Source organism: Oncorhynchus kisutch, linkage group LG5 (assembly GCF_002021735.2).
Source record: "Oncorhynchus kisutch isolate 150728-3 linkage group LG5, Okis_V2, whole genome shotgun sequence".
NCBI lineage: Eukaryota > Metazoa > Chordata > Actinopteri > Salmoniformes > Salmonidae > Oncorhynchus > Oncorhynchus kisutch.
Window position 1 is genome coordinate 68187985 of NC_034178.2, and position 27095 is coordinate 68215079.

The 27095-nt window shown below is 41.6% G+C and overlaps 1 protein-coding gene across 6 annotated transcripts; it reads left to right on the forward strand.

Moving 5' to 3' along the window:
* Positions 1-8: 8 nt before the first annotated feature.
* LOC109891451 (glutaminase kidney isoform, mitochondrial-like) lies at positions 9-26672 on the forward strand. Of its 6 annotated transcripts, none has more exons than XR_002255534.2 (18): positions 9-586; positions 829-925; positions 5414-5535; positions 10999-11128; positions 13336-13415; positions 13848-14011; positions 14279-14337; positions 15977-16009; positions 16135-16193; positions 16303-16369; positions 16581-16631; positions 16943-17119; positions 23367-23498; positions 23721-23813; positions 24235-24296; positions 24749-24845; positions 25982-26045; positions 26272-26672. XR_002255534.2 is itself a non-coding variant. In XM_020484005.2 (18 exons), the coding sequence occupies exons 1-18, from the start codon at positions 369-371 to the stop codon at positions 26432-26434; spliced, it is 1848 nt and encodes a 615-aa protein (XP_020339594.1). In that variant the 5' UTR covers positions 152-368; the 3' UTR covers positions 26435-26672. The 6 variants fall into 6 exon arrangements, 5 of the variants coding, with proteins under 5 accessions (XP_020339594.1, XP_031681579.1, XP_031681580.1 ...); XM_020484005.2 differs by having other exon boundaries at positions 152-586; positions 24769-24845; XM_031825720.1 differs by lacking the exon at positions 9-586 and adding an exon at positions 5629-5711 and having other exon boundaries at positions 829-929; positions 13848-14015; positions 24769-24845.
* Positions 26673-27095: the final 423 nt, after the last annotated feature.

Consider the following 27095-nt stretch of genomic DNA (forward strand, 5'->3'; position numbering starts at 1 on the left):
TCAATGTGATAATATTAAAACCAAATAGTTCTAAACATTTATTTAACAATCCTTTGAAAAGGGCACTGTAGTTGTTGTCAATGGTTTTAGCGGGAGCTGGGGGTTTCCTTGCTCCCCAGCAGCCAAGTTGACCTGCTATAAATACACACTCCGTCGTCATCGGCGCAGTTTTCCTCTTGTGCGCTTTCTTGTTTCGAACGTGAAAAGATTGAGAGATTGCTCCCTAGATACCTGTAGTCGGTTGACCAAAACGGACTTATCAGACTAAGGGTAAATAGTGGAGAAAGTAACGGGAATACTATCGAAAAGGTATCCGAAGGAAGTTATTTATCCTTAAATGCCTTTATTTTTGTAACGTTAGTGTAACCATGCACTGTTTGAAAATATTACGTGTGACCAACACAGCAGCTGTTGAAACTTTGAAAGACACGACTAAAATAGTTTTTAAAAAGGTTTGTTATAACGGTTTATTACCGTGTTGTCGTCGTAATGTTAAAGTTCAACCGGCACAATATTTCAACACAAGCTCAACAGATCAGCACCGCATCGGAACAACCTCTGACATGGACCACGTGCTTTCCAAACTGTGAGTTTGTGTTTTTTATTGTTCCAGTTCAGACAGTTAATTTGTTATGTATTGATTGGCAGATATTAATTTACTGTTTGTTTACGTGAATCACATTTAGGCCTATGTTATTGTATATTCAAAACAATGCTGGTCTCCATTCTCCTCAATCATCCATTACTCTTTATAAATAGCCAATCAAGTTGTGTATGTCTGTGTTGTTTAAAGCTGACAATTTCCCTCTTCACTGTATGTATATGTAGGAGCAGTGGGAAGGGTCTCTTCTCGGAGGTAGAAGATATGCTCTTCTACATCATCACAGAGGGTCAGAAACAAGTCCCCGTCTCACACTTTATCTCTGTGAGTAAGTACACACATCCGTTAACCTATACAGAAAAGAAGAGTAGGTTGTAAATTAAATACCTTACTCTGTCACAACCCTCCTTGACAACAAACTCTCTCTTGATGTAGACATACAGCCACAAACACCAAAGCACATTCTTGTTCTCTCGCCCCCTCTGTCTCGCTCCCTCCCTCCCACACACACAAAAACACTGAAGAACAGACATTTATTTGCAAATAAAGATACAAAATCTGTCATAAGAGATGATCTATGAGACTTGATGTAATTCTGCTCTCACTCAAACTTCGTCTTTCCACCATTTGAGCTATACTTACTCCAGGTATGCTGAGTGCAAGGGTTATTGGAGACTTGGGGCCACCAAACTGCCACCGTGGCAGTGCCAACTCTCTTTACTTTGAGGAAGTAGGGTAATTATGTGCTAGAGAGGACGTAGGGTCCTTATGAGGAATGGAAGTAGGGTAATTATGAGGAAGGGAGGAAGTAGGGTAATTAAGTGCTAGAGAGGAAGTAGGGTCCTTATGTGGAATGGAGGAAATAGGGTAATTAGGAGGAAGTAGGGTAATTATGAGGAAGGGAGGGAATAGGGTAATTATGAGGAAGGGAGGAAGTAGGGTAATTAGGAGGAATATGGTAATTATGAGGAAGGGGGGAGTGGGGTAGTTATGAGGAATATGGTAATTATGAGGAAGGGAGAAGGTAGGGTAATTACGAGGAATATGGTAATTATGAGGACGGGAGGAGGTAGGGTAATTATGAGGACGGGAGGAGATAGGGTAATTATGAGGACGGGAGGAGGTAGGGTAATTATGAGGACGGGAGGAGGTAGGGTAATTATGAGGACGGGAGGAGGTAGGGTAATTATGAGGACGGGAGGAGGTAGGGTAATTATGAGGACGGGAGGAGGTAGGGTAATTATGAGGACGGGAGGAGGTAGGGTAATTATGAGGACGGGAGGAGGTAGGGTAATTATGAGGACGGGAGGAGGTAGGGTAATTATGAGGACGGGAGGAGGTAGGGTAATTATGAGGACGGGAGGAGGTAGGGTTATTATGAGGACGGGAGGAGGTAGGGTAATTATGAGGACGGGAGGGGGTAGGGTAATTATGAGGACGGGAGGAGGTAGGGTAATTATGAGGACGGGAGGAGGTAGGGTAATTATGAGGACGGGAAGAGGTAGGGTAATTATGAGGACGGGAGGAGGTAGGGTAATTATGAGGACGGGAGGAGGTAGGGTAATTATGAGGACGGGAGGATGGTAGGGTAATTATGAGGACGGGAGGAGGTAGGGTAATTATGAGGACGGGAGGAGGTAGGGTAATTATGAGGACGGGAGGAGGTAGGGTAATTATGAGGACGGGAGGAGGTAGGGTAATTATGAGGACGGGAGGAGGTAGGGTAATTATGAGGACGGGAGGAGGTAGGGTAATTATGAGGACGGGAGGAGGTAGGGTAATTATGAGGACGGGAGGAGGTAGGGTAATTATGAGGACGGGAGGAGGTAGGGTAATTATGAGGACGGGAGGAGGTAGGGTAATTATGAGGACGGGAGGAGGTAGGGTAATTATGAGGACGGGAGGAGGTAGGGTAATTATGAGGACGGGAGGAGGTAGGGTAATTATGAGGACGGGAGGAGGTAGGGTAATTCTGAGGAATATGGTAATTATGAGGAAGGAAAAACAAGACAAGTGAGGCGTACATCGAGTACATCCCTTGTGCAAGCTGACATGGTGTTCATTGCAAATGGAATTGCAGTGTTTGACATAGACAGTGCAACTATCAGGAGAAACATATTATTCTTCATAGCATACTTTCCCAATGTAGATGTCAAGACAGGCCAATGTACTGTAGTCCCCTATAGTAGGTTATAGATATTCATATCCATATGAATTTTCTGAATAGATAACAAATAGCTGTTAAAAAAATTATACATCCCGCTGATTTAACCTAGTTAAATAAAGGTTAAATAAATAAATAAAAACAATTGAGTGAATCGACTCTTGAAACAATAAGGTGTATCGTGGAACATGGCTATTTCATTATGTTATTTAAATTAAATAGTGTCCATGTCTCCAAGCCTGATGAAGGAAGGAATGTGTCTGGTGAAGATCACAACACATCAGTCTAAAGATTTCCCTGCAGAGACCAGAGAGACTAGAAATAGGTTGTAAAGATTACCCTGCAGAGACTAGAAATAGGTTGTAAAGTTTACCCTGCAGAGACCAGAGAGACTAGATTAGGTTGTAAAGTGTACCCTGCAGAGACTAGACAGACTGGAATATATTGTAAAGATTACCCTGCAGAGACTAGACAGACTGGAATATATTGTAAAGATTACCCTGCAGAGACTAGACAGACTAGAATATATTGTAAAGATGACCCTGCAGAGACTAGACAGAATGGAATAGATTGTAAAGATTACCCTGCAGGAACTAGACAGACTAGATTAGGTTGTGAAGACTACCCTGCAGAGACTAGATTAGGTTGTAAAGATTACCCTGCTGAGACTAGACAGACTAGATTAAGTTGTAAAGATTACCCTGCAGAGACTAGACAGACTAGATTAGGTTGTAAAGATTACCCTGCTGAGACTAGACAGACTAGATTAGGTTGTAAAGATTACCCTGCAGAGACCAGACAGACTAGATTAGGTTGTAAAGATTACCCTGCTGAGACTAGACAGACTAGATTAAATTGTAAAGATTACCCTGCAGAGACCAGACAGACTGGATTAGGTTGTAAACACTACCCGGCAGAGACTAGATTAGGTTGTAAAGTTACCCGGCAGAGACTAGATTAATTTGTAAAGATTACCCTGCAGAGATTAGGTTGTAAAGATTACCCTGCAGAGACTAGATTAGGTTGTAAAGATTACCCGGCAGAGACTCAATTAGGTTGTAAAGTTACCCGGCAGAAACTAGATTAGGTTGTAAAGTTACCCGGGAGAGACTAGATTAGGTTGTAAAGTTACCCAGGAGAGACTAGATTAGGTTGTAAAGATTACCCTGCAGAGATTAGATTAGGTTGTAAAGTTACCCGGCAGAGACTAAATTAGGTTGTAAAGTTACCCGTCAGAAACTAGATTAGGTTGTAAAGTTACACGGCAGAGACTAGTTGTAAAGATTACCCTGCAGAGACAAGACAGACTAGATTAGGTTGTAAAGATTACCGTGCAGAGACTAGACAGACTAGATTAGGTTGTAAAGATTACTCTGCAGAGACAAGACAGACTAGATTAGGTTGTAAAGATTACCGTGCAGAGACTAGACAGACTAGATTAGGTTGTAAAGATTACCCTGCAGAGACTAGACAGACTAGATTAGGTTGTAAAGATTACCCTGCAGAGACTAGAATAGGTTGTAAAGATTACCCTGCAGAGACTAGACAGACTAGATTAGGTTGTAAAGATTACTCTGCAGAGACTAGACAGACTAGATTAGGTTGTAAAGATTACTCTGCAGAGACTAGACAGACTAGATTAGGTTGTATCATCATTCAACTATAACATGGGGGTTTTGTATTTCAACATGTGATGAAATTATCCCCCTAAAAACAAACTTGTTAAATGAAAGAATCAATTGTAGAAGATGTCAATGATAGTCAAAGCTCTGATCTGATCTGTGTTTTATATTGCACCAGCACTACTGCACTGTTTCAATCAAAACCCTTGCAACAAGTGACTCAAAGCGTACCCAAACCAGCTTCAGTCCAGCTTGGACAAAAAATGGATATCAGTTACTCAACATGCAACAAGTGACTCAAAGCGTACCCAAACCAGCTTCAGTCCAGCTTGGACAAAAAATGGATATCAGTTACTCAACTTGCAACAAGTGACTCAAAGCTTACCCAAAACCAGCTTCAGTCCAGCTTGGACAAAGAAGGGTATCAGTTACTCAACATGCAACAAGTGACTCAAAGCGTACCCAAACCAGCTTCAGTCCAGCTTGGACAAAGAAGGGTATCAGTTACTCAACATGCAACAAGTGACTCAAAGCGTACCCAAACCAGCTTCAGTCCAGCTTGGACAAAGAAGGGTATCAGTTACTCAACTTGCAACAAGTGACTCAAAGCGTACCCAAACCAGCTTCAGTCCAGCTTGGACAAAAAATGGATATCAGTTACTCAACTTGCAACAAGATTTGTGTATGTCAGTGGGCCTCAAGATGAGTTAAAGTTAGTTCATATAAATTTAGTTCACATCCAAGTTCCTCACAACAGTATTAATAACTGTGTGAGATGTGGACTCGACATGACCAGGCAGAATGATATACAGAACACTGTAAATTACACTGCAGTATAGCTTTGCAGTATGGCTTCGCTGACAACATCATTCCTTTCTCCCCAACCAAATCTTTGTGTTGTTAATTTATTCATCTATTTTATCGTCTTTTGTTTACTTGAACCGCTTCATTGTATTGTTTTTTTTACTGTAACATGTCTTGTGACTTTATATGCACTTTAAATAAAGTTTGATTTGATTTGATTAGGCCCTCAAGAGGACTGGTCTTATTGTATCCGACCCGCGACTGAAGGACTGTATGGATAAACTGCAACACTCCGTATCGGAATCCTGTCATGACGTCATGATGGACCGGGAACTCTTCCACAAGTGAGTCGCCCAGCTTGTCTCCTTGTTGGATTTAGACGTTCCCACATTGCTCCATACCCCTCCCTCTTGTCCCTAACCCCTCGATGTTTGCAGATCTGAAGGGTCTGGATAGGTACAAGCAGTGCATTGTTGGAGCTTCCACCATATTGCTTACAGCTGGTCTGCATAAACCGAGGGTAGGTCCAAGGGTGGGGGGGATTTGGGACCTGCTTCTAGAGCCACCTCTACCTGTCTCCACCTCTCTCCACCCCCTTCTACCTCTATCCACCCCCTTCTACCCCTCTCAATCCCCTTCTACCCCTCTATATACCTCTCTCTACCCCTCTCGCCCCCTTCTACCTCTCTTTACCCCTCTCTACCCCTCTCTAGCCCTCAACCCCTCTACACCCCTCTCTACAGTTCTACCCCTGTCCACGTCTCCTTACCTCTCTCTACCTCTCTACCCCTCCACCTCACTCTACCCCTCTCTACCCCTCTCCACCTCTCTAGCCCTCTGTGCCTCTGTCACACAGTCATCACATTTCCATCTCCTCTTACTGCCAGGTGCCATGGTAGAGTGAGTCTATTAATACCCTGACCCCTTCAGCATTCCACATTATTAACCCAAAGTTTGTTGTAGGCTTACTCACTCACTCACTCACTCACTCACTCACTCTGAATTGAATTAAGTGCTTTATTGGAATGGAAAACATATGTTAACATTGCCAAAACAAGTGAAGTAGATAATAAACAAAAGTTTTTTTTAAATTAACAGTAAACATCACAGAAGAATAAAGACATTTGAAATGTCATATTATGTCTATATACAGTGTTGTAACGATGTGCAAATAGTTGGGAAGGGAAAACAGAAAGTGAAAATAAGCATAAATATGGGTTGTATTTACAGTGGTGTTTGTTCTTCACTGGTTTCCCTTTTCTTGTGGCAACAGGTCACAAATCTTGCTGCTGTGATGTCACACTGTGGTATTTCACCCAGTAGATATGGGAGTTTATCAAAATTTGGTTTCTTTTCGAATTCTTTGTGGGTCTGTGTAATCTGAGGGAAATATGTGTCTCTAATATGGTCATAAATTGGACAGGAGGTTAGGAAGTGCAGCTCAGTTTCCACCTCATTTTGTGGGCAGTGAGCACATAGCCTGTCTTCTCTTGAGAGCCAGGTCTGCCTACGGCGGCATTTCTCAATAGCAAGGCTATGATCACTGAGTCTGTACATAGTCTAAGTTTTCCTTATGTTTGGGTCAGTCACAGTGGTCAGGTATTATGCCACTGTGTACTCAAATAGCATTCTAGTTTCCTCTTTTTTTGTTAATTACTTGACACATTGGAAATAATTATCTTTTTGTTTTCTCATGATTTGATTGGGTCTAATTGTGTTGCTGTCCTGGGGCTCGGTGGGGTCTGTTTGTCTTTGTGAACAGAGCCCCAGGACCAGCTTGCTTAGGGGACTCTTCTCCAGGTTCATCTCTCTGTAGGTGATGGCTTTGTTATGGAAGGTTTGCAAATTGCTTCCTTTTAGGTGGTTGTAGACTTGAACGGCTCTTCGCATGTATTATTTGGTGTTTTACGTTGTACTCACTTGCTCACTCACTCAAACACACATGGCTCCTCTCTCTGGCATTTACTCTTCAAGTCATTTTAAGAGTTAGCTAGAGGCAAAAGTATATGTGCTCTCAGTCCACTGAGGGCTGAGGGGCCGTGGGCTGAGGGGCCGTGGGCTGAGGGGCCGTGGGCTGAGGGGCCGTGGGCTGAGGGACCGTGGGCTGAGGGACCGTGGGCTGAGGGACCGTGGGCTGAGGGACCGTGGGCTGAGGGACCGTGGGCTGAGGGACCGTGGGCTGAGGGACCGTGGGCTGAGGGACCGTGGGCTGAGGGACCGTGGGCTGAGGGACCGTGGGCTGAGGGACCGTGGGCTGAGGGACCGTGGGCTGAGGGACCGTGGGCTGAGGGACCGTGGGCTGAGGGACCGTGGGCTGAGGGACCGTGGGCTGAGGGACCGTGGGCTGAGGGACCGTGGGCTGAGGGACCGTGGGCTGAGGGACCGTGGGCTGAGGGACCGTGGGCTGAGGGACCGTGGGCTGAGGGACCGTGGGCTGAGGGACCGTGGGCTGAGGGACCGTGGGCTGAGGGACCGTGGGCTGAGGGACCGTGGGCTGAGGGACCGTGGGCTGAGGGACCGTGGGCTGAGGGACCGTGGGCTGAGGGACCGTGGGCTGAGGGACCGTGGGCTGAGGGACCGTGGGCTGAGGGACCGTGGGCTGAGGGACCGTGGGCTGAGGGACCGTGGGCTGAGGGACCGTGGGCTGAGGGACCGTGGGCTGAGGGACCGTGGGCTGAGGGACCGTGGGCTGAGGGACCGTGGGCTGAGGGACCGTGGGCTGAGGGACCGTGGGCTGAGGGACCGTGGGCTGAGGGACCGTGGGCTGAGGGACCGTGGGCTGAGGGACCGTGGGCTGAGGGACCGTGGGCTGAGGGACCGTGGGCTGAGGGACCGTGGGCTGAGGGACCGTGGGCTGAGGGACCGTGGGCTGAGGGACCGTGGGCTGAGGGACCGTGGGCTGAGGGACCGTGGGCTGAGGGACCGTGGGCTGAGGGTGGATACGGGTAGTCTTGTGTGGGCTAAAGAGCAGAGTTTGACTCAGATTTATAGGTGCCAGCTGCCTTGGTCCTTGGGCCTACACACACACACACACACACACACACACAAAGTACATTTTGATTGGAATTAAATGTAACCCTTAATCAGTTGACCTGTGACAGCTTTGTGTATCAGCTATGGCAATGCATGTCCTTTCATTACAATTCAGTTAAAGAGTGAATGATTGACATCTAGAGTGGACTTTGACAGTCCAGGCATCTTGATCTCGTGGGGAAAACCAGTGTTCCTTATATCTGCCAGTTAGTCGACACTCTTAGAAAAAAAGGTTTCCAAAAAGGTTCTTTGTCTGTCCCCATAGGAGAAAGCTTTTCGGTTCCATGTAGAACCCGTTTTGGTTCCAGGTAGAACCATTTTTGGTTCCAGGTAGAACCCTCAGTGGAAAGGGTTATACATGGAACTCAAAAGGGTTCTACCTAGAACCAAAAAGCATTCTTCAAAGGGTTATGCTATGGGGACAACCAAATAACCCTTTTAGTTCTAGATAGCGCCTTTTTTCTTAGTGTACACATACAGTGGCAAGAAGAAGGATGTGAACCCTTTGGAATTACCTGGATTTCTGCATAAATTGGTCATAACATTTGATCTGATCTTCATCTAAATCACAACAATAGACAAAAACCGTGTGCTTAAACTAATAACACACAAATTATTGTATTTTTCTTGTCCGTGTTGAATACAGAATTTAAACATTCACAGTGTAGGTTGAGAAAAGTATGTGAACCCCTAAGCTTTTGGAGAAGTCATTAGCCAATTGGAGTCAGGAGTCAACTAACCTGGAGTCCAATCAATGAGATGAGATTGGAGATGTTGGTTAGAGCTGCCCTGCCCTATAAAAAACACTCACAAAATGTGCTATTTGCTGCAGAGTTTGCTATTCACAAGAAGCATTGGCTGATGTGAACCTCCAACTAAAGAGATCTCAAAAGACCTTGACTTGCATAAAGCTGGAAAGGGTTACAAAATCATCTCTAAAAGCCTTGATGTTCATCAGTCCACTGTAAGACAAATTGTCTATAATTGGAGAAAGTTCAGCACTGTTGCTACTCTCCCTAGGAGTGGCCGTCCTGCAAAGATGACTGCAAGAGCACAGCGCAGAATGCTCAATGAGGTTAAGAAGAATCCTAGAGTGTCAGCTAAAGACTTACAGAAATCTCTGGAACATGCTAACATCTCTGTTGACGGGTCTACTTGTGTAAAACACAAAACAAGAATGGGGTTCATGGGAGGACACCACGGAAGAAGCCACTGTTGTCCCTTTCATAGCGCTACTGGCAAAATATTATGTGGACAGATTAAACTAAAGTTGAGTTGTTTGGAAGGAACATACAACACTATGTGTGGAGACAAAAAGGCACAGCACACCAACATCAAAACCTCATCCCAACTGTGAAGCAGGGTGCAGGGAGCATCATGGTTTGGGGCTGCTTTGCTGCCTCAGGGCCTGGACAGCTTGCTATCATCGACAGAGAAATGAATTCTCAGGAGAATGAAGGGCTATCTGTCCGCCAATTGAAGCTCAACAGAAGTTGGGTGATGCAACAGGACAACGACCCAAAACACAGAAGTAAATCAACAACAGAATGGCTTCAACAGAAGAAAATACACCTTCTGGAGTGGCCCAGTCAGAGTCCTGACCTTCTGGAGTGGCCCAGTCAGAGTCCTGACCTTCTGGAGTGGCCCAGTCAGAGTCCTGACCTTCTGGAGTGGCCCAGTCAGAGTCCTGACCTTCTGGAGTGGCCCAGTCAGAGTCCTGACCTCAACCCGATTTGAGATGCTGTGGCATGACCTCAAGAGAGCAGTTCACACCAGACATCCCAAGAATATTGCTGAACTGAAACAGTTTTGTAAAGAGGAAAGCCCCCAAATTCCTCCTGACTGTTGTACAGGTCTGATCCGCATCTACAGAAAATGTTTGTTTGAAGCTATTGCTGCCAAAGGAGGGTCAACCAGTTGTTAAATCCAAGGATTCACATACTTTTCCCACCCTGCACTGTGAATGTCTACACGGTGTGTTCAATAAAGACATGAAAAACATATAATTTCTGTGTGTTATTAGTTTTAAGCAGACTGTGTTTGTCTATTGTTGTGACTTAGATGAAGATCACATCAAATTTTATGACCAATTTATGCAGAAATCCAGGTAATTCCAAAGGGTTCACATACTTTTTCTTGCCCCTAATCATATGTGTTTGTTTTTAAGTGCAACATAGGTTGGGGTAGGAAATAATATAGGGAGCATCGAGCGGCAGGTAGCCTAGCAGTTAGAGCGTTGGGCTAGAAACGAAAAGGTTGCTGGTTCAAATACCCGAGCTGACAATCTGTCAAGGTGCCCTTGAGCAAAGCACTTAACCCTTATTTGCTCTTGGGGCGCAGTGCTATGGCTGACCCTGTAAAACAACACATTTCACTGCACCTATCCGGTGTATGTGACAGTAAAACATATTTAAAAAATGTGTCAGGCTGTTAATAGGATACATAAGGAGTATCATTAGCCATGTGTGTCACAAAGAATGGAGTTTATATTCTCACATAGCTCCGCTGAACCCTAATTTCCACAACAATTCAAACCACTTATCAGCACCAAGTCTAGTAGGCAAACAACAACAGAGGAGAAGGTCAGACGTCATAATACAGTCATGAGCAGCAGTCCATCCACTGTGTCACCACTTCAAAGCAAACATCTGGGAAAAGTTCAAAGTTCATCTCATTCACAGAACTAGTTTTCTAGAATGCTCTAGAACTTGTTCAATGACCGGGTTTCTGTATTGATGATCTAATATTGTATTGTTTGTTGTACCAACCCTCAGGTGTGTAGGTGGGAACATAGTGCTTCTGATCCAGGCCTTCAGAAAGAAGTTCATCATCCCTGAGTTTGAATCCTTCGTTTCAAAAATAGATCAAATCTACGACACCGTTCAGAAAAACCACAACGGACATGTAAGGAGATTTGTTTCCACTTTTCATATGTGTCACTCTTCTCCATCTGTCTCTTACTAGCTCTCTTTTTTGTCGTCTGTCCTCTTACTCTGTCTTTTACTCTGATATGCTTTCCGTTAACATGTGTCTGTTGTAGAGGTTGACTAATTATGATTTTTCAACGCCTATACCAATACCAATTATTGGAGGACCAAAACAAGCCGATACCGATTTAATTTTTGTATTTTTATTTTATTTTTGTATTTTTTTTACAAGTATTTATTTGTAATAATGACAATTACAACAATACTGAATGAACACTTTTATTTTAACTTTATATAATACATCGATAAAATCAATTTAGCCTCGAATAAATAATGAAACATGTTCAATTTGGTTTAAATAATGCAAAAACAAAGTGTTGGAGAAGAAAGTAAAAGCGCAATATGTGCTATGTAAGAAAGCTAACGTTTAAGTTCCTTGCTCAGAACATGAGAACATATGAAAGCTGGTGGTTCCTTTTAACATGAGCCTTCAATATTCCCAGTTAAGAAGTTTTAGGTTGTAGTTATTATAGGAATTATAGGACTATTTATCTCTTTATCTCCTTTGACTATTGGATGTTCTTATAGGCACTTTAGTATTGCCAGTGTAACAGTATAGCTTCCGTCCCTCTCCTCACCCCTACGTGGGCTCGAACCAGGAACACATCGACAACAGCCACCCTCGAAGCATCGTTACCCATCGCTCCACAACAGCTGCGGCCCTTGCAGAGCAAGGGGAACAACTACTTCAAGGTCTCAGAGCGAGTAACGTCACCGATTGAAACGCTATTAGTGCGCACCCCGCTAACTAGCTAGCCATTTCACATCGGTTACACCATCCGAATCTTGGGAGTTGATAGGCTTGAAGTCATAAACAGCTGCTGGCAAATGCAAAAAAGTGCTGTTTGAATGAATGCTTACGAGCCTGCTGCTGCCTACCATCGCTCAGTCAGACTGCTCTATCAAATCATAGACTTAATTCTAACATAATAACACAGAAATACGAGCCTTAGGTCATTAATATGGTAGAATCCGGAAACTATAATTTTGAAAATAAAACGTTTATTCGTTCAGTGAAATACGGAACTGTTCCGTATTTTATCTAACGGGTGGCATCCATCAGTCTAAATATTCCTGTTACATTGCACAACCTTCAATGTTATGTCATAATTACGTAATATTCTGGCAAATTAGTTTGCAACGAGCCAGGCGGCCCAAACTGTTGCATATACCCTGACTCTGCGTGCAATGAACACAAGAGAAGTGACACAATTTCACCTGGTTAATATTGCCTGCTAACCTGGATTTCTTTAACTCAATATGCAAGTTTAAAAATATATACTTCTGTGTTTTGATTTTAAGAAAGGCATTGATGTTTATGGTTAGGTACATTCGTGCAACGATTGTGCTTTTTTCGCAAATGTGCTTTTGTTAAATCATCCCCCGTTTGGTGAAGTTGGTCTTCACACAGTTGGCAACGAGCCAGGCGGCCCAAACTGCTGCATATACCCTGACTCTGTTGCACAGAACGCAAGAGAAGTGACACAATTACCCTAGTTAAAATAAATTCATGTTAGAAGGCAATATTAACTAAATATGCAGGTCTAAAAATATATACTTGTGTATTGATTTTAAGAAAGGCATTGATGTTTATGGTTAGGTACACATTGGAGCAACGACAGTGCTTTTTACGCGAATACGCTTGTTCAATAACCTTGTTCAATAACCGTTTGGCGAAGTAGGCTATGATTCAATGATAAATTAACAGGCATCGCATCGATTACTGTATATGCAACACAGGACAAACTAGCTAAACTAGTAATATCATCAACCATGTGTAGTTAACTAGTGATTACGTTAAGATTGATTGTTTTTTATAAGATATGTTAAATGCTAGCTAGTACCTTACCTTGGCTCCTTGCTGCACTCACATAACAGGTTGTCAGCCTGCCACGCAGTCTCCTCGTGGAGTGCAATGTAATTGGCCACGATCGGTGTCCAAAATGCTGATTACCGATTGTTATGAAAACAACTTGAAATCGGCCCTAATTTATCGGCCAATCCTGATTAATTGGTCGACCTCTAGTCTGTTGTTCTATGGCATGTACTCAAACAAAACATTTGAAGTGTGGAGTATTATCTACATGTGATATGGTTCTGATGGTCTGTACTTCCTGGTTACAGGTAGCAGTCTACATTCCTCACCTGGCCAAGTTCAGTCCTGATCTCTGGGGTGTGTCCCTGTGTACAGTGGATGGACAGAGGTAGGTACAACCTCCCTGTGTACAGTGGATGAACAGAGGTAAGTACAACCTCCCTGTGTACAGTGGATGAACAGAGGTAGGTACAACCTCCCTGTGTACAGTGGACGGACAGAGGTAGGTACAACCTCCCTGTGTACAGTGGACGGGCAGAGGTGGGTACAACCTCCCTGTGTGTCTATATATCTGGATGATTGATAACTGAATGTGAAATAGTGACTCGTACTACTGACACCTTTTCATCTGGTCCTCTCTCTTTCTTCATCTGGTCCTCTCTCTTTCTTCATCTGGTCCTCTCTCTCTCTCTCTCTCTCTGTCTCTTTCTTTCTTCCTCTGTTTCTCTGGTCCTGTTTCTCTGGTCCTCTCTGTCTTTCTTCCTTTATTTCCTCTTTACTAAAGGCCTTTTCCCTCTGTCTCTCCCTCCTCTCCCCCCAGACACTCAGTAGGGGACACTAAGCAGCCCTTCTGTCTCCAGTCGTGTGTGAAGCCACTGGAGTATGCTGTGGCCATCCACGAGGCTGGGACAGAGAAGGTACACCGCTATGTGGGGATGGAGCCCAGCGGACTCAAATTCAACAAGCTCTACCTGGATGAGGAAGGTGGGTAAGGAAACCCTTGCTCCTGTTGCTGTACATTACTGTCTTGCGGGTGTTTTGTTAGTTTGCTGGACAAATATGATTTGATTTCAGTACCAGTTAAGACCACGTGAGTTCAGGTTGATAGGATCTTCTACTTTCCACCAAGTCGAAGTGATGTCAGCTCTCGAAGAAAGACTTAGTCTCCAAATAGTAAAGCATCATTCTACTTCTGTGACCTTACTGTATTCTCTCTTAACTCTGATAATAACTTGTGTTTTGTGTGCCTAGACAAACCCCACAACCCCATGGTGAATGCTGGAGCCATTGTGATTAGCTCTCTTATCAAGGTAACTAGACAGACAGTCTACAGACCACCCTATACATGGTGTGAGTGTATCCTGTAACTAGACAGACAGTCTACAGACCACCCTATACATGGTGTGAGTGTATCCTGTAACTAGACACAGTCTACAGACCACCCTATACATGGTGTGAGTGTATCCTGTCTGACTTTAAATATTCCCTTAAAACATCCACTCTCAATGATGCATCAGTGATATTTGTCACTGTCATTATTTGCTGAATCCACTCAGTGTTTGACAAGCAAATCAGCACAACAAACCAAGATCCAGGGCATCTGTCAATCTTTGACCCGAAGCTGACGTAGGTTTGGCTTTGTCCCGTTGAAACATGCAGCTCTAAACACACACACACGCACGGCCTATCTGGCACGTAGGGTAGATAGTAGTTACATGTAGTGTAGTGAGTAGGGTAGTCGTTAGGGTAGTGAGTAGGATAGTCAGTAGGGTAGTCGGTAGTGTAGTCGGTAGTATAGTCAGTAGGGTAGGCGGTAGTGTAGTGAGTAGGGTAGTCGGTAGGGTAGTCAGTAGGGTAGGGTAGTCGGTAGGGTAGTCGGTAGGGTAGTGAGTAGGGTAGTCGGTAGTGTAGTGAGTAGGGTAGTCAGTAGGGTAGTGAGTAGGGTAGTCAGTAGGGTAGTCGGTAGTGTAGTATAGTCAGTAGGGTAGGCGGTAGTGTAGTCGGTAGGGTAGTCAGTAGGGTAGGGTAGTCGGTAGGGTAGTCGGTAGGGTAGTGAGTAGGGTAGTCGGTAGTGTAGTGAGTAGGGTAGTCAGTAGGGTAGTCGGTAGGGTAGTCTGTAGTGTTGACCCTGGTTCTGCCAGCTTTACTGCTCTCCTGTCACCCTCACAGCGCGCTGGGGGAGGGACCCTGGGACCATCAGTTTAACCAATTAACAGAGCACTTTGGAGAGGTGGTCCGTGTGTGTTATCTCGGAGAGAGAAAGGTACATAGACAGAGCAGGCGAGTTTAACTGATATATAGTTAGATATTTCGGCGATAAAGACAGCGGGGCCCCAGGCAAAGGGGGCTCCAGGTGGAAGTTAGCCTGAAGGAATAACAGGAGGGTTTAAGTTTGGATTTCGGCCTATCTGTTCAGAATGAATCTTTAATTTAATAGATCTACTTCAATAAAACTATTACTGTGTAATGCATCTTTGTGACGCAAACAATCTTATTTATACCCCAATACTGGACATTTGGGGTCACTTGGGCCATCACGGCTATGCTCTATAATTTATAAAAAAAATGTATTCCGAACCAAATCCACCTTTAACCTCTCAATGCTGGGTCAGTGATACACTTGTTTCAGACCAGGTGCTGTTGCTTTGGAACAGGTGATATTGCAGATTTACTACAGAGATTACCTGTACTATCCTGAGACTTCATATAACCAGTGTCTTTATTAGGACACCGTCTACTGTGATAACTGCTTGTTTTTGTCACCTTGTTCAGGAGTAGACATTAGGACCTCAAGATGTGTGATCATTCATACTGTTAAAGTGTGTTGAGCCTACTGAGTCCTGAAGCCCTGTAGAACATCGCCACCCTGTGGCTGACTACTGAAAAGGTTTTCATGTGGTGGCCTGTCGTTTACACGGCTGTTCTGTCTGTCTTTCTGTATGTCACCAGCCCGGTTCAAATAAGGCAGAGAAGTTTGACTATGTAAGTAGATAGACTTAATGTGTGTCATCATTCAGTATCATTCAAACGTAGTTCAATACAATGCACACATGATACGTTACATTACAATGCATTACTATACGATATCTCTCATCCTCTCTCCTCAGATGATGGAGTTCATTAAGAAGATGGCCGGTCAAGAGTACGTGGGGTTCAGCAATGCCACGTGAGTTTTAGTTCATGTCTTCATTTTCCGAAAGCAGAGTTATTCTCTCTGTTATATTATTGATGTTGTTGTTGTTGTTGTTGACTCTCTTTGTTTCACTGTGTCTCAGGTTCCAGTCGGAAAAAGAAACAGGCGACAGAAATTTTGCAATTGGGTACTACCTCAAAGAGAAGAAGGTCAGTGGGGGACAGTGGCGATGGGAACATTTTAATTACAGTAGTTCTGGGACACACCTCCTGATAACTTTCCAGTTACTACTCAGGTCAGGAGGTTTGTGCACCAGAAATACAATGATCCCTCACTGTGTGATGGTTATGTGATATTAATGTTTGAGATATTCTGTACCTGTATGAAATATTGATCATAGGAACTGATTTCCATCTGCAGTGTTTTCCCACTGGGGCAGAAATGATTGACGCGCTGGACTTCTATTTCCAGGTAAACTACACTTCCTCGGATAAACCTTATCACACTGTGACAGTGTATGTGGTTTTGCTATTTCTGGTAATGCGTCATTATGCTGACTTGTGACTGGACGGTATAACATAAAGCACCTGCAGTGCATATGAGTCACAGACACTGGAGCGGTTTCCCAGACATAAATTAGGCTTAGTCCTCGACCGAAAAAACGTTATTTCAATGAAGATTCTCCATAGACTTCTTAGTTCAGTTCTCGGCTTAATATGTGTCTGGGAAACACGGAGCCTACATGTTTCTCTCTATATAGTAAATACATTATTTCCTTTCAGCTGTGTTCCATAGAGGTGACTTGTGAGTCTGGAAGTGTCATGGCGGCAACGCTGGCCCACGGGGGGATCTGCCCAATCACCGGCGAGCGCGTCCTGAGTGCCGAGGCTGTAAGGAACACCCTGAGTCTAATGCACTCTTGCGGCATGTACGACTTCTCTGGACAGATGGCCTTCCATGTAAGTCATACTGTAGTCATACTGTAGTCATATAGTAGTCATACAGTAGTCATATAGTACTCATACAGTAGTCATATAGTACTCATACAGTAGTCATATAGTACTCATACTGTAGTCATACAGTAGTCATACAGTAGTCATACAGTAGTTATACAGTAGTCATAGTACTCATACTGTAGTCATATAGTAGTCATATAGTAGTCATATAGTAGTTATATAGTACTCATACTGTAGTCATATAGTATTTATACAGTAGTTATATAGTAGTCATACAGTAGTCATATTGTACTCATACTGTAGTCATGCAGTAGTCATATAGTAGTTATATAGTAGTCATATAGTAGTTATACAGTAGTCAAAGTAGTTTTAAAATAGTTGTATAGAAGTCATGAAGTAGTTATACAGTAGTTGTATAGTAGTCATATAGTAGTCATACTGTAGTCATACAGTAGTCATATAGTAGTTATAAAGTAGTCATATAGTAGTCAAAGTAGTTTTAAAGTAGTTATACAGTAGTCATAAAGTAGTTATATAGTAGTCATATAGTAGTTATACAGTAGTCATATAGTAGTTATATAGTAGTCATAAAGTAGTTATGTAGTAGTTAAAGTAGTTATACAGTAGTCAAAGTAGTCAAAGTAGTTATATAGTAGTCATGAAGTAGTCATAAAGTAGTCATAAAGTAGTCATATAGTAGTCATAAAGTAGTTATATAGTAGTCATAAAGTAGTTATATAGTAGTCATATAGTAGTTATATAGTAGTCAAAGTAGTTTTAAAATAGTTATACAGTAGTCATGAAGTAGTAATATAGTAGTCATAAAGTAGTCAAAGTAGTTATATAGTAGTCATAAAGTAGTTATATAGTAGTCATAAAGTAGTTATATAGTAGTCATAAAGTAGTTATATAGTAGTCATATAGTAGTTATATAGTAGTCATAAAGTAGTTATATAGTAGTCATAAAGTAGTTATATAGTAGTCAAAGTAGTTATATAGTAGTCATAAAGTAGTTATATAGTAGTCAAAGTAGTCATATAGTAGTCATATAGTAGTCATATAGTAGTTATATAGTAGTCATAAAGTAGTCATATAGTAGTCATATAGTAGTTATAAAGTAGTTATATAGTACTCATATATTATTTATACAGTAGTTATATAGTAGTCATACAGTAGTCATATTGTACTCATACTGTAGTCATATAGTAGTTATATAGTAGTTATACAGTAGTCAAAGTAGTTTTAAAATAGTTGTATAGAAGTCATGAAGTAGTTATACAGTAGTTGTATAGTAGTCATACTGTAGTCATATAGTAGTTATAAAGTAGTCATAGTAGTCAAAGTAGTTTTAAAGTAGTTATACAGTAGTCATAAAGTAGTTATATAGTAGTCATAAAGTAGTTATATAGTAGTCATAAAGTAGTTATATAGTAGTCATATAGTAGTCCTATAGTAGTCATATAGTAGTTATAAAGTAGTCATAGTAGTCAAAGTAGTTTTAAAGTAGTTATACAGTAGTCATAAAATAGTTATATAGTAGTCATAAAGTAGTTATATAGTAGTCATATAGTAGTCATATAGTAGTCATATAGTAGTTATACAGTAGTCATATAGTAGTTATACAGTAGTCATAAAGTAGTCATATAGTAGTTATACAGTAGTCATAAAGTAGTCAAAGTAGTCAAAGTAGTTATATAGTAGTCATAAAGTAGTTATATAGTAGTCATAAAGTAGTTATATAGTAGTCATAAAGTAGTTATATAGTAGTTATATAGTAGTCATATAGTAGTTATATAGTAGTTATATAGTAGTCATATAGTAGTTATATAGTAGTTATATAGTAGTCAAAGTAGTTTTAAAATAGTTATACAGTAGTCATAAAGTAGTCATATAGTAGTTATACAGTAGTCATAAAGTAGTCAAAGTAGTCAAAGTAGTTATATAGTAGTCATAAAGTAGTTATATAGTAGTCATAAAGTAGTTATATAGTAGTCATAAAGTAGTTATATAGTAGTTATATAGTAGTCATATAGTAGTTATATAGTAGTTATATAGTAGTCATATAGTAGTTATATAGTAGTTATATAGTAGTCAAAGTAGTTTTAAAATAGTTATACAGTAGTCATAAAGTAGTTATATAGTAGTCATGAAGTAGTAATATAGTAGTCATAAAGTAGTCAAAGTAGTTATATAGTAGTCATAAAGTAGTTATATAGTAGTCATATAGTAGTTATATAGTAGTCATAAAGTAGTTATATAGTAGTCATATAGTAGTCAAAGTCATTTTAGAATAGTCATACAGTAGTCATAAAGTAGTTATATAGTAGTCATAAAGTAGTTATATAGTAGTCATAAAGTAGTTATATAGTAGTCATATAGTAGTCATATAGTAGTCATATAGTAGTTATACAGTAGTCATAAAGAAGTTATACAGTAGTCATAAAGTAGTCAAAGTAGTTATATAGTAGTCAAAGTAGTCATATAGTAGTTATATAGTAGTCATAAAGTAGTTATATACTAGTCATATAGTAGTTATACAGTAGTCATATAGTAGTTATACAGTAGTCATGAAGTAGTTGTATAGTAGTCATAAAGTAGTTATATAGTAGTCATAAAGTAGATGTATAGTAGTCAAAGTAGTTTTAAAATAGTTATGTAGTAGTCATGAAGTAGTTATAAAGTAGTTATTTCTCCCCACTGTAGTAGTTAAACAGTAGTCATATAGTAGTTAAACAGTAGTCATATAGTAGTTATATAGTAGTTATACAGTAGTTTTATAGTAGTTATACAGTCGTCATATAGGTTTTTATTTAACCAGGTTGGCCTGTTGAGAAGAAGTTCTCATTAACAACTGCGACCTGGCCAAGATAAAGCAGTGAGACACAAACAACAACACAGAGTTACACATGGAATAAACAAACGTACATTCAATAAGACAATAGAAAAGTCTATATACAGTTTGTGCAAATAAGGTAAGTTTAGGGACGTAAAGGCAATAAATAGGCCATAGTTTTGAAATAATTACAATTTAGCAATTAAACACTGGAGTGATAGATGTGCAGAAGATGAATGTGCAAGTAGAGATACTGAGGTGCAAAGGAGCAACAACAACAAAAATTACATGGGGATGAGGTAGTTGGATGGAATATTTACACATAGGCTATGTACAGGTGCAATGATCAAATCAAATGTATTTATATAGCCCTTCGTACATCAGCTGATATCTCAAAGTGCTGTACAGAAACCCAGCCTAAAACCTTAAACAGCAAGCAATGCAGGTGTAGAAGCACGGTGGCTAGGAAAAACTCCCTAGAAAGGCCAAAACCTAGGAAGGAACCTAGAGAGGAATCAGGCTATGAGGGGTGGCCAGTCCTCTTCTGGCTGTGCCGGGTGGAGATTATAACAGATCTGTAAGCTATTCTGACAGCTGATGCTTAAAGCCTAGTGAGGGAGATATGACTCTCCAGCTTCAGTGATTTTTGCAGTTCGTTCCAGTCATTTTCAGCAGAGAACTGGAAGGAAAGGCGGCCAAAGAAGAATTGGCTTTGGGGGTGACCAGTGAAATATACCTGCTGGAGTGCGTGCTATGGGTGGGTGCTGCTATGGTGACCAGTGAGCTGAGATAAGGCGGGGCTTTACCTATACAAGACTTATAGATGAAGTAGTAATATAGTAGTCAGAGTAGTTGTACAGTAGTCATATAGTAGTTAAACAGTAGTCTTATAGTAGTGATATAGTAGGGAAAGGTATACAACTACCTATGTACAGTGCATTTGAAAGTATTCAGACCCATTCACTTTTTCCACTTTTTGTTACGTTACAGCATTACTCTAAAATTGTAGATTTGTTTTCCCTCATCAATCTACGCACAATATCCCATAATGACAAAGAAAAAACAAAAATATCATGTTTACATACAGTGGGACAAAAAAGTATTTAGTCAGCCACCAATTGTGCAAGTTCTCCCACTTAAAAAAGATGAGAGAGGCCTGTAATTTTCATCATAGGTACACTTCAACTATGACAGACAAAATGAGGGGGAAAAATCCAGAAAATCACATTGTAGGATTTTTTATGAATTTATTTGCAAATTATGGTGGAAAATAGTATTTGGTCAATAACAAAAGTTTATCTCAATACTTTGTTATATACCCTTTGTTGGCAATGACAGAGGTCAAACATTTTCTGTAAGTCTTCACACACTGTTGCTGGTATTTTGGCCCATTCCTCCATGCAGATCTCCTCTAGAGCAGTGATGTTTTGGGGCTGTTGCTGGGCAACACAGACTTTCAACTCCCTCCAAAGATCTTTTTAAGTGGGAGAACTTGCACCATTGGTGGCTAACTAAATACTTTTTTGCCCCACTGTAAGTATTCAGTAGGGTTGCACAATTTGGGGTATATTCAGAGGTGGAAACTTTCCGTGGGAATTAACGGCGATATATGGGAATTAACGGAAATATAAATAAATATTGATACCATTTAAATGTAGATGTTTTTTTGCATTGGATATATTTACCATATCATATGGAGACAGAAACATAATCATAAGTAGACATAATTGCAAATGATTAAATCCTTCCAATAGACATTTTTAAAAACAATTTAGTTACAAATTTAACTTTAATTAAATGAGTTGACTCTTCACATGGGATGATTTCTCTGAACAACAAAAGCAAGGGAACATTGAATGATCCCCAATGATCCATCGCATCTCTCAAAAACATTTTCATCATACATCTGTAAAATGATAGTCTAGAAACTAAAGCTATGGTTGTCTTCTTCTCAGGCTTCTATGTCTTCTCCCTGGACCTCCTCAATGTCCACTTCTTGAACATCAGACTCTGAGGCCTCATCTTCACTGTCATTTTCCAACCTTGTTGAGGATGGCCACCAATTTTTCAATCCTTGCATTAGTCAGCCTGTTGCGTGCTTTGGTGTGTGTGTTTCCAAACAAGGACCAGTTGCGCTCTGAGGCGGCTGATGTTGGTGGGATTTGGAGGATGATGGAGGCAACAGGGTAAAGAGCCTCAGATCCACAAAGTCCCTTCCACCAGGTGGATGATGAGATATGTTGGCACGACTGCCATATTGCATCTCCATCCCAAAGCCCTTGCTTGGAAGTGTACTTCACCAGACTGCCAAGAATCTTGCCCTCATCCAGGCCAAGGTGGCGAGACATGGTAGTGATGACGCCATAGTCCTTGTTGATCTCTGCACCAGACAGGATTGCTCTTGCCAGCATACTTGGGGTCTAACATGTATGCTGCTGTGTGTATGGTCTTCAGGCTTCTTGATGTATTTCAGAACTGCAGTTTCCACGGCTTGGAGCAACAGTGAAGTGAGCAGGGCAGTACGAATTTCTTCGCTTACATCTGCAAGCAGAGTCTGAACATCAGAAAGGATGGCATTGTCTCCCTCAATCCGTGCTATGGCTATGGCAGTTTCAGGCTGCTTACCACTCTCTCTCAAAATGCATCATCCAGGAGGATCCTCTTGATCGGGCAGTCCATATATCGGCAGACTGTGATATGGCCATTTCTTGGAGAGACTCCTTCTGGAAGGTTCTCCCATCTCCACCGAGGAACTCTGGAGTTCTGTCAGAGTGACCATCGGGTTCTTGGTCACTTTCTTGCTCAGTTTGGCCAGGTGGCCAACCCTAGGACGAGTCTTGGTGGTTCCAAACTTCTTCCATTTAAGAATGATTGAGTCCACTGTGTTCTTGGGGACCTTCAATACTGCAGACATTTTTTGGTACCATTCTCCTGATCTGTGCCTGGACACAATCCTGACTCAGAGCTCTACGGACAATTCCTTCAACCTCATGGCTTGGTTTTTGCTCTGACATGCACTGTCAACTATGGGAACTTATACAGACAGGTGTGTACCTTTCCAAATCATGTCCAATCAATTGAATTTACCACAGTTGGGCTCCAATTAAGGATGATAAATGGAAACAGGATGCACCTGATCTCAAATTCTAGTCTCATAGAAAAAATGTAATCCATTTTAGAATAAGGCTGTAACGTAACTAAATGTGCGAAAAGTGAAGGGATCTGAATACTTCCTGAATACACTGTATCTGTATTAGTCATTTAGTAAACTGTTTTAAAAACCCTGTATTAATAGTCGAGTAAACCTTTTTAAACATCTATTTGCCAAATGAAGGCAACCTTTCTTTTTCTTTAGTGGGATGATTTAACGGACACTTTTCCCATACCCTGTATGGCCCCTGTATGCTTCTCTCCCAGGTGGGCTTGCCTGCTAAGTCTGGGGTGTCAGGAGCAGTTCTGTTGGTGGTTCCTAACGTCATGGGAGTGATGTGTTGGTCTCCTCCGTTAGACAGAGTTGGAAACAGTGTCCGAGGAATACACTTCTGCCAGGTAACCCGTTTTACACACGATGTATGACACAATGACTGAATGACTTGTACAGAGTGAACACTATCATATACAGGAGGGAGAAGTGCTTGTGTACTCCGTATTCATGTGTTTTGCCGAGGTTTTTGAATGTGTTACCAAGTCCTCGTATAGGTACTCTTTAAACACGTATCGTGTTGTCGCTTCCCCATAAACTATCTGCTTTTTTCTGTCTTGGTCTTGCAGGAGCTGGTGTCTTCGTTTAACTTCCACAACTATGACAACCTGAGACACTTGGTCAAGAAACAGGACCCTCGAAGGCAGGACGGGGATGATAGGGTAAAAGGGCTTTTGAGAGTTATGAGCATTTTATGAAAATCTAATCCAATTTTAGCAGATGTTATTACGAGTGTAGCGAAATGCTTGTGCTTCTAGTTCCGACAATGTAGTAATATCTAACAAGTAATCTAACAATTCCACAACAACTACCTAATATACACAAATCTAAGTAAAGGAATAGAAATCTAATATATAAATATACATATTCTTATTCCATCCCTTTACTTAGATTTGTGTGTATTAGGTAGTTGTTGTGGAATTGTTAAGGTAAACATACCAACGATTGAACATATTTGCTAGAACATGAATTGAGGTTGAAGTTTGCTCTTGTTATGATGAGCACTATGACTGACATGGGGGCGGTGTTGTCTACCGGTATCCCGCCCAGTCTAAGGTGTATTTATCGCTGCTATATCTGTAGAACAAGTCTGTGGTGAGCCTGATGTTTGCAGCCTACAGTGGAGATGTGTCAGCCCTCAGAAGGTAAAATACCAAATCAAGGAGTCTACAGAAGGAGGGTTTATGTTTTACTTAGTTTCACCACGAAGTCACATGCTGTAGATGTCACTCTCTCGTCTCGCTACTAATCCTTCACAGGAACTATTGATGTCACTCGCTCTCCTAACTACGAATCCTTCAGTAACTCTTGATGTCACTCTCTCCTAACTACTAAATCTTCACAGTAACTCTTGATGTCACTCTCTCCTCGCTACTAATCCGTCACAGTAACTCTTGATGTCACTCTCTCCTAACTACTAAATCTTCACAGTAACTCTTGATGTCACTCTCTCCTCGCTACTAATCCTTCACAGTAACTCTTGATGTCACTCTCTCCTCGCTACTAATCCTTCACAGTAACTCTTGATGTCACTCTCTCCTCGCTACTAATCCTTCACAGTAACTCTTTGAAATGAGGAATACTATGTAGAATATAGCTTGTCTCCTATCCTCTGAGGTTTGCTCTGTCATTGATGGACATGGAGCTGAAGGACTATGACTCTAGGACCGCGCTACACGTGGCTGCTGGTGAGGGTGAGTTTCTCTCCACTGGCTCTTCAAAATGTTCTTCAATGTGATGTTCTGGTGCCTCCAGGGTAATTCAGACAGCTGATTGAGGACCTTATTACTGATGAATGTGATGTTCTGGTGCCTCCAGGGTAATTCAGACAGCTGATTGAGGACCTTATTACTGATGAATGTGATGTTCTGGTGCCTCTTGGGTAATTCAGACAGCTGATTGAGGACCTTATTACTGATGAATGTGATGTTCTGGTGCCTCTTGGGTAATTCAGACAGCTGATTGAGGACCTTATTACTGATGAATGTGATGTTCTGGGGCCTCTGGGGTAATTCAGACAGCTGATTGAGGACCTTATTACTGATGAATGTGATGTTCTGGTGCCTCTTGGGTAATTCAGACAGCTGATTGAGGACCTTATTACTGATGAATGTGATGTTCTGGTGCCTCTTGGGTAATTCAGACAGCTGATTGAGGACCTTATTACTGATGAATGTGATGTTCTGGTGCCTCTTGGGTAATTCAGACAGCTGATTGGGTAATTCATACAGCTGATTGGGTAATTCAGACAGCTGATTGGGTAATTCAGACAGCTGATTGGGTAATTCAGACAGCTGATTGGGTAATTCAGACAGCTGATTGGGTAATTCAGACAGCTGATTGGGTAATTCAGACAGCTGATTGGGTAATTCAGACAGCTGATTGGGTAATTCAGACAGCTGATTGGGTAATTCAGACAGCTGATTGGGTCATTCAGACAGCTGATTGGGTCATTCAGACAGCTGATTGGGTCATTCAGACAGCTGATTGGGTCATTCAGACAGCTGATTGGGTCATTCAGACAGCTGATTGGGTCATTCAGACAGCTGATTGGGTCATTCAGACAGCTGATTGAGGACCTTATTATTGTATTTATATTGTTTGTGTTTTGTTTTAATTCAGGGCTCCTCTGTATGATTCCCTGATCAAATAAAGGTTCAATCAAATGCCTTATAATGCTTCATAGTGATGTTATAGATACTTATGAGTTGTTATTACAGCTTCTAGCAAGTGTTATAATGTAGTAGAAGTGTATCATCAGGAATTATGTATGTGTGCCTCTTAGCAAGTGTTACCGGGCTAAGAAACCTCTTTTGTGCTTTGTCCTCAGGCCATGTGGATGTGGTACGGTTCTTAACAGACGCCTGCAAAGTGAACCCCTTTGTGAAAGACCGGTACGGTAGTATTTATTCATTCATCCACCTATAGCAATCTATTGACATTTCCTCCAACCTAACAACATCTCTTAGCTACTATATTCCCAGCCTCTCATGTCTTATTTCTCCATCTCATTCGGTCCTTTGCGGCCGTTGTCTTTATTGAGAGGTATTTTTTAGTTTTTTTTGTAACTTCTGACATGCTTCATCTAGTTTCTGTCTCATCTCTACCACCTCCCTCCAGGTGGGGCAACATTCCTCTGGATGATGCCATGCAGTTTGGCCACAGTGCTGTGGTGAAGGTCCTACAGGATTACCAGGTGGCCTGCCAGGAACAGGAGAGACTCCCAGTGGCTGATACCATACCCATAGCCCCCAAACTAGAGACTGTAGAAGGCATGGTGTGATCATGGGCCGTATGTGTCAAGCGTCTCCCATTAGGAGTGCTGATCTAAGATCAATTTTTGCGTAATGAAACCGATTATTATAGACGGGGAGAACAGTGATTCTAGATCAACACCCCACCTTGATAAATGTGCCCAGGACCATCAGGATCTATTAATTAGGCCCCAAACAGAAGAAAACGGATTGAAACATGGAGAGACTTTCTCAAGTTGTCCAATTAAAAAAAAACATGAATTTTCATTTCTGTTGCAAGTAAGTTTGTGTCCCAAGTGGCATTCTATTTCCTATAGACCTTTAGTGCACTACTTTTGGTTAGTATTGTGTGTGTGTAGTGAATAGGGTGCTATTTGGGATGCTGCCCTAGTGTTATTCCTCCCATCAGGACTTTCTCTGGGTACATCCCAATAATGTCTGCTTTCTCCTGAAGTGTTCACTACTTCCCACAAATCTAAAATAGTTTAATTAATTATACCAGTCATTACCTTTAATATTGGTGAAGGGAAGTTAACAAGTGCACACTTTGAGAGGAAGGGGAGATAATTGGGACAGAGTCCCCTATCTTGTATGCAGTATTTACTCCTCTCATTCAGTCAGAGATAAGACTTGTAACAATAATTGTTGGGCAGCATTCCGATTCTAACTATTATGAACTTAGCAGAGTTC

Coding starts and splice junctions, on each gene's coding strand:
- LOC109891451 (XM_020484005.2), top strand. CDS start 369: ATGCACTGTTTGAAAATATTACGTGTGACCAACACAGCAGCTGTTGAA. Junction 14,012..14,278: donor GCTCTACCTGGATGAGGAAG/GTGGGTAAGGAA, acceptor TTGTGTGCCTAG/ACAAACCCCACAACCCCATG. Junction 26,046..26,271: donor AACCCCTTTGTGAAAGACCG/GTACGGTAGTAT, acceptor ACCTCCCTCCAG/GTGGGGCAACATTCCTCTGG.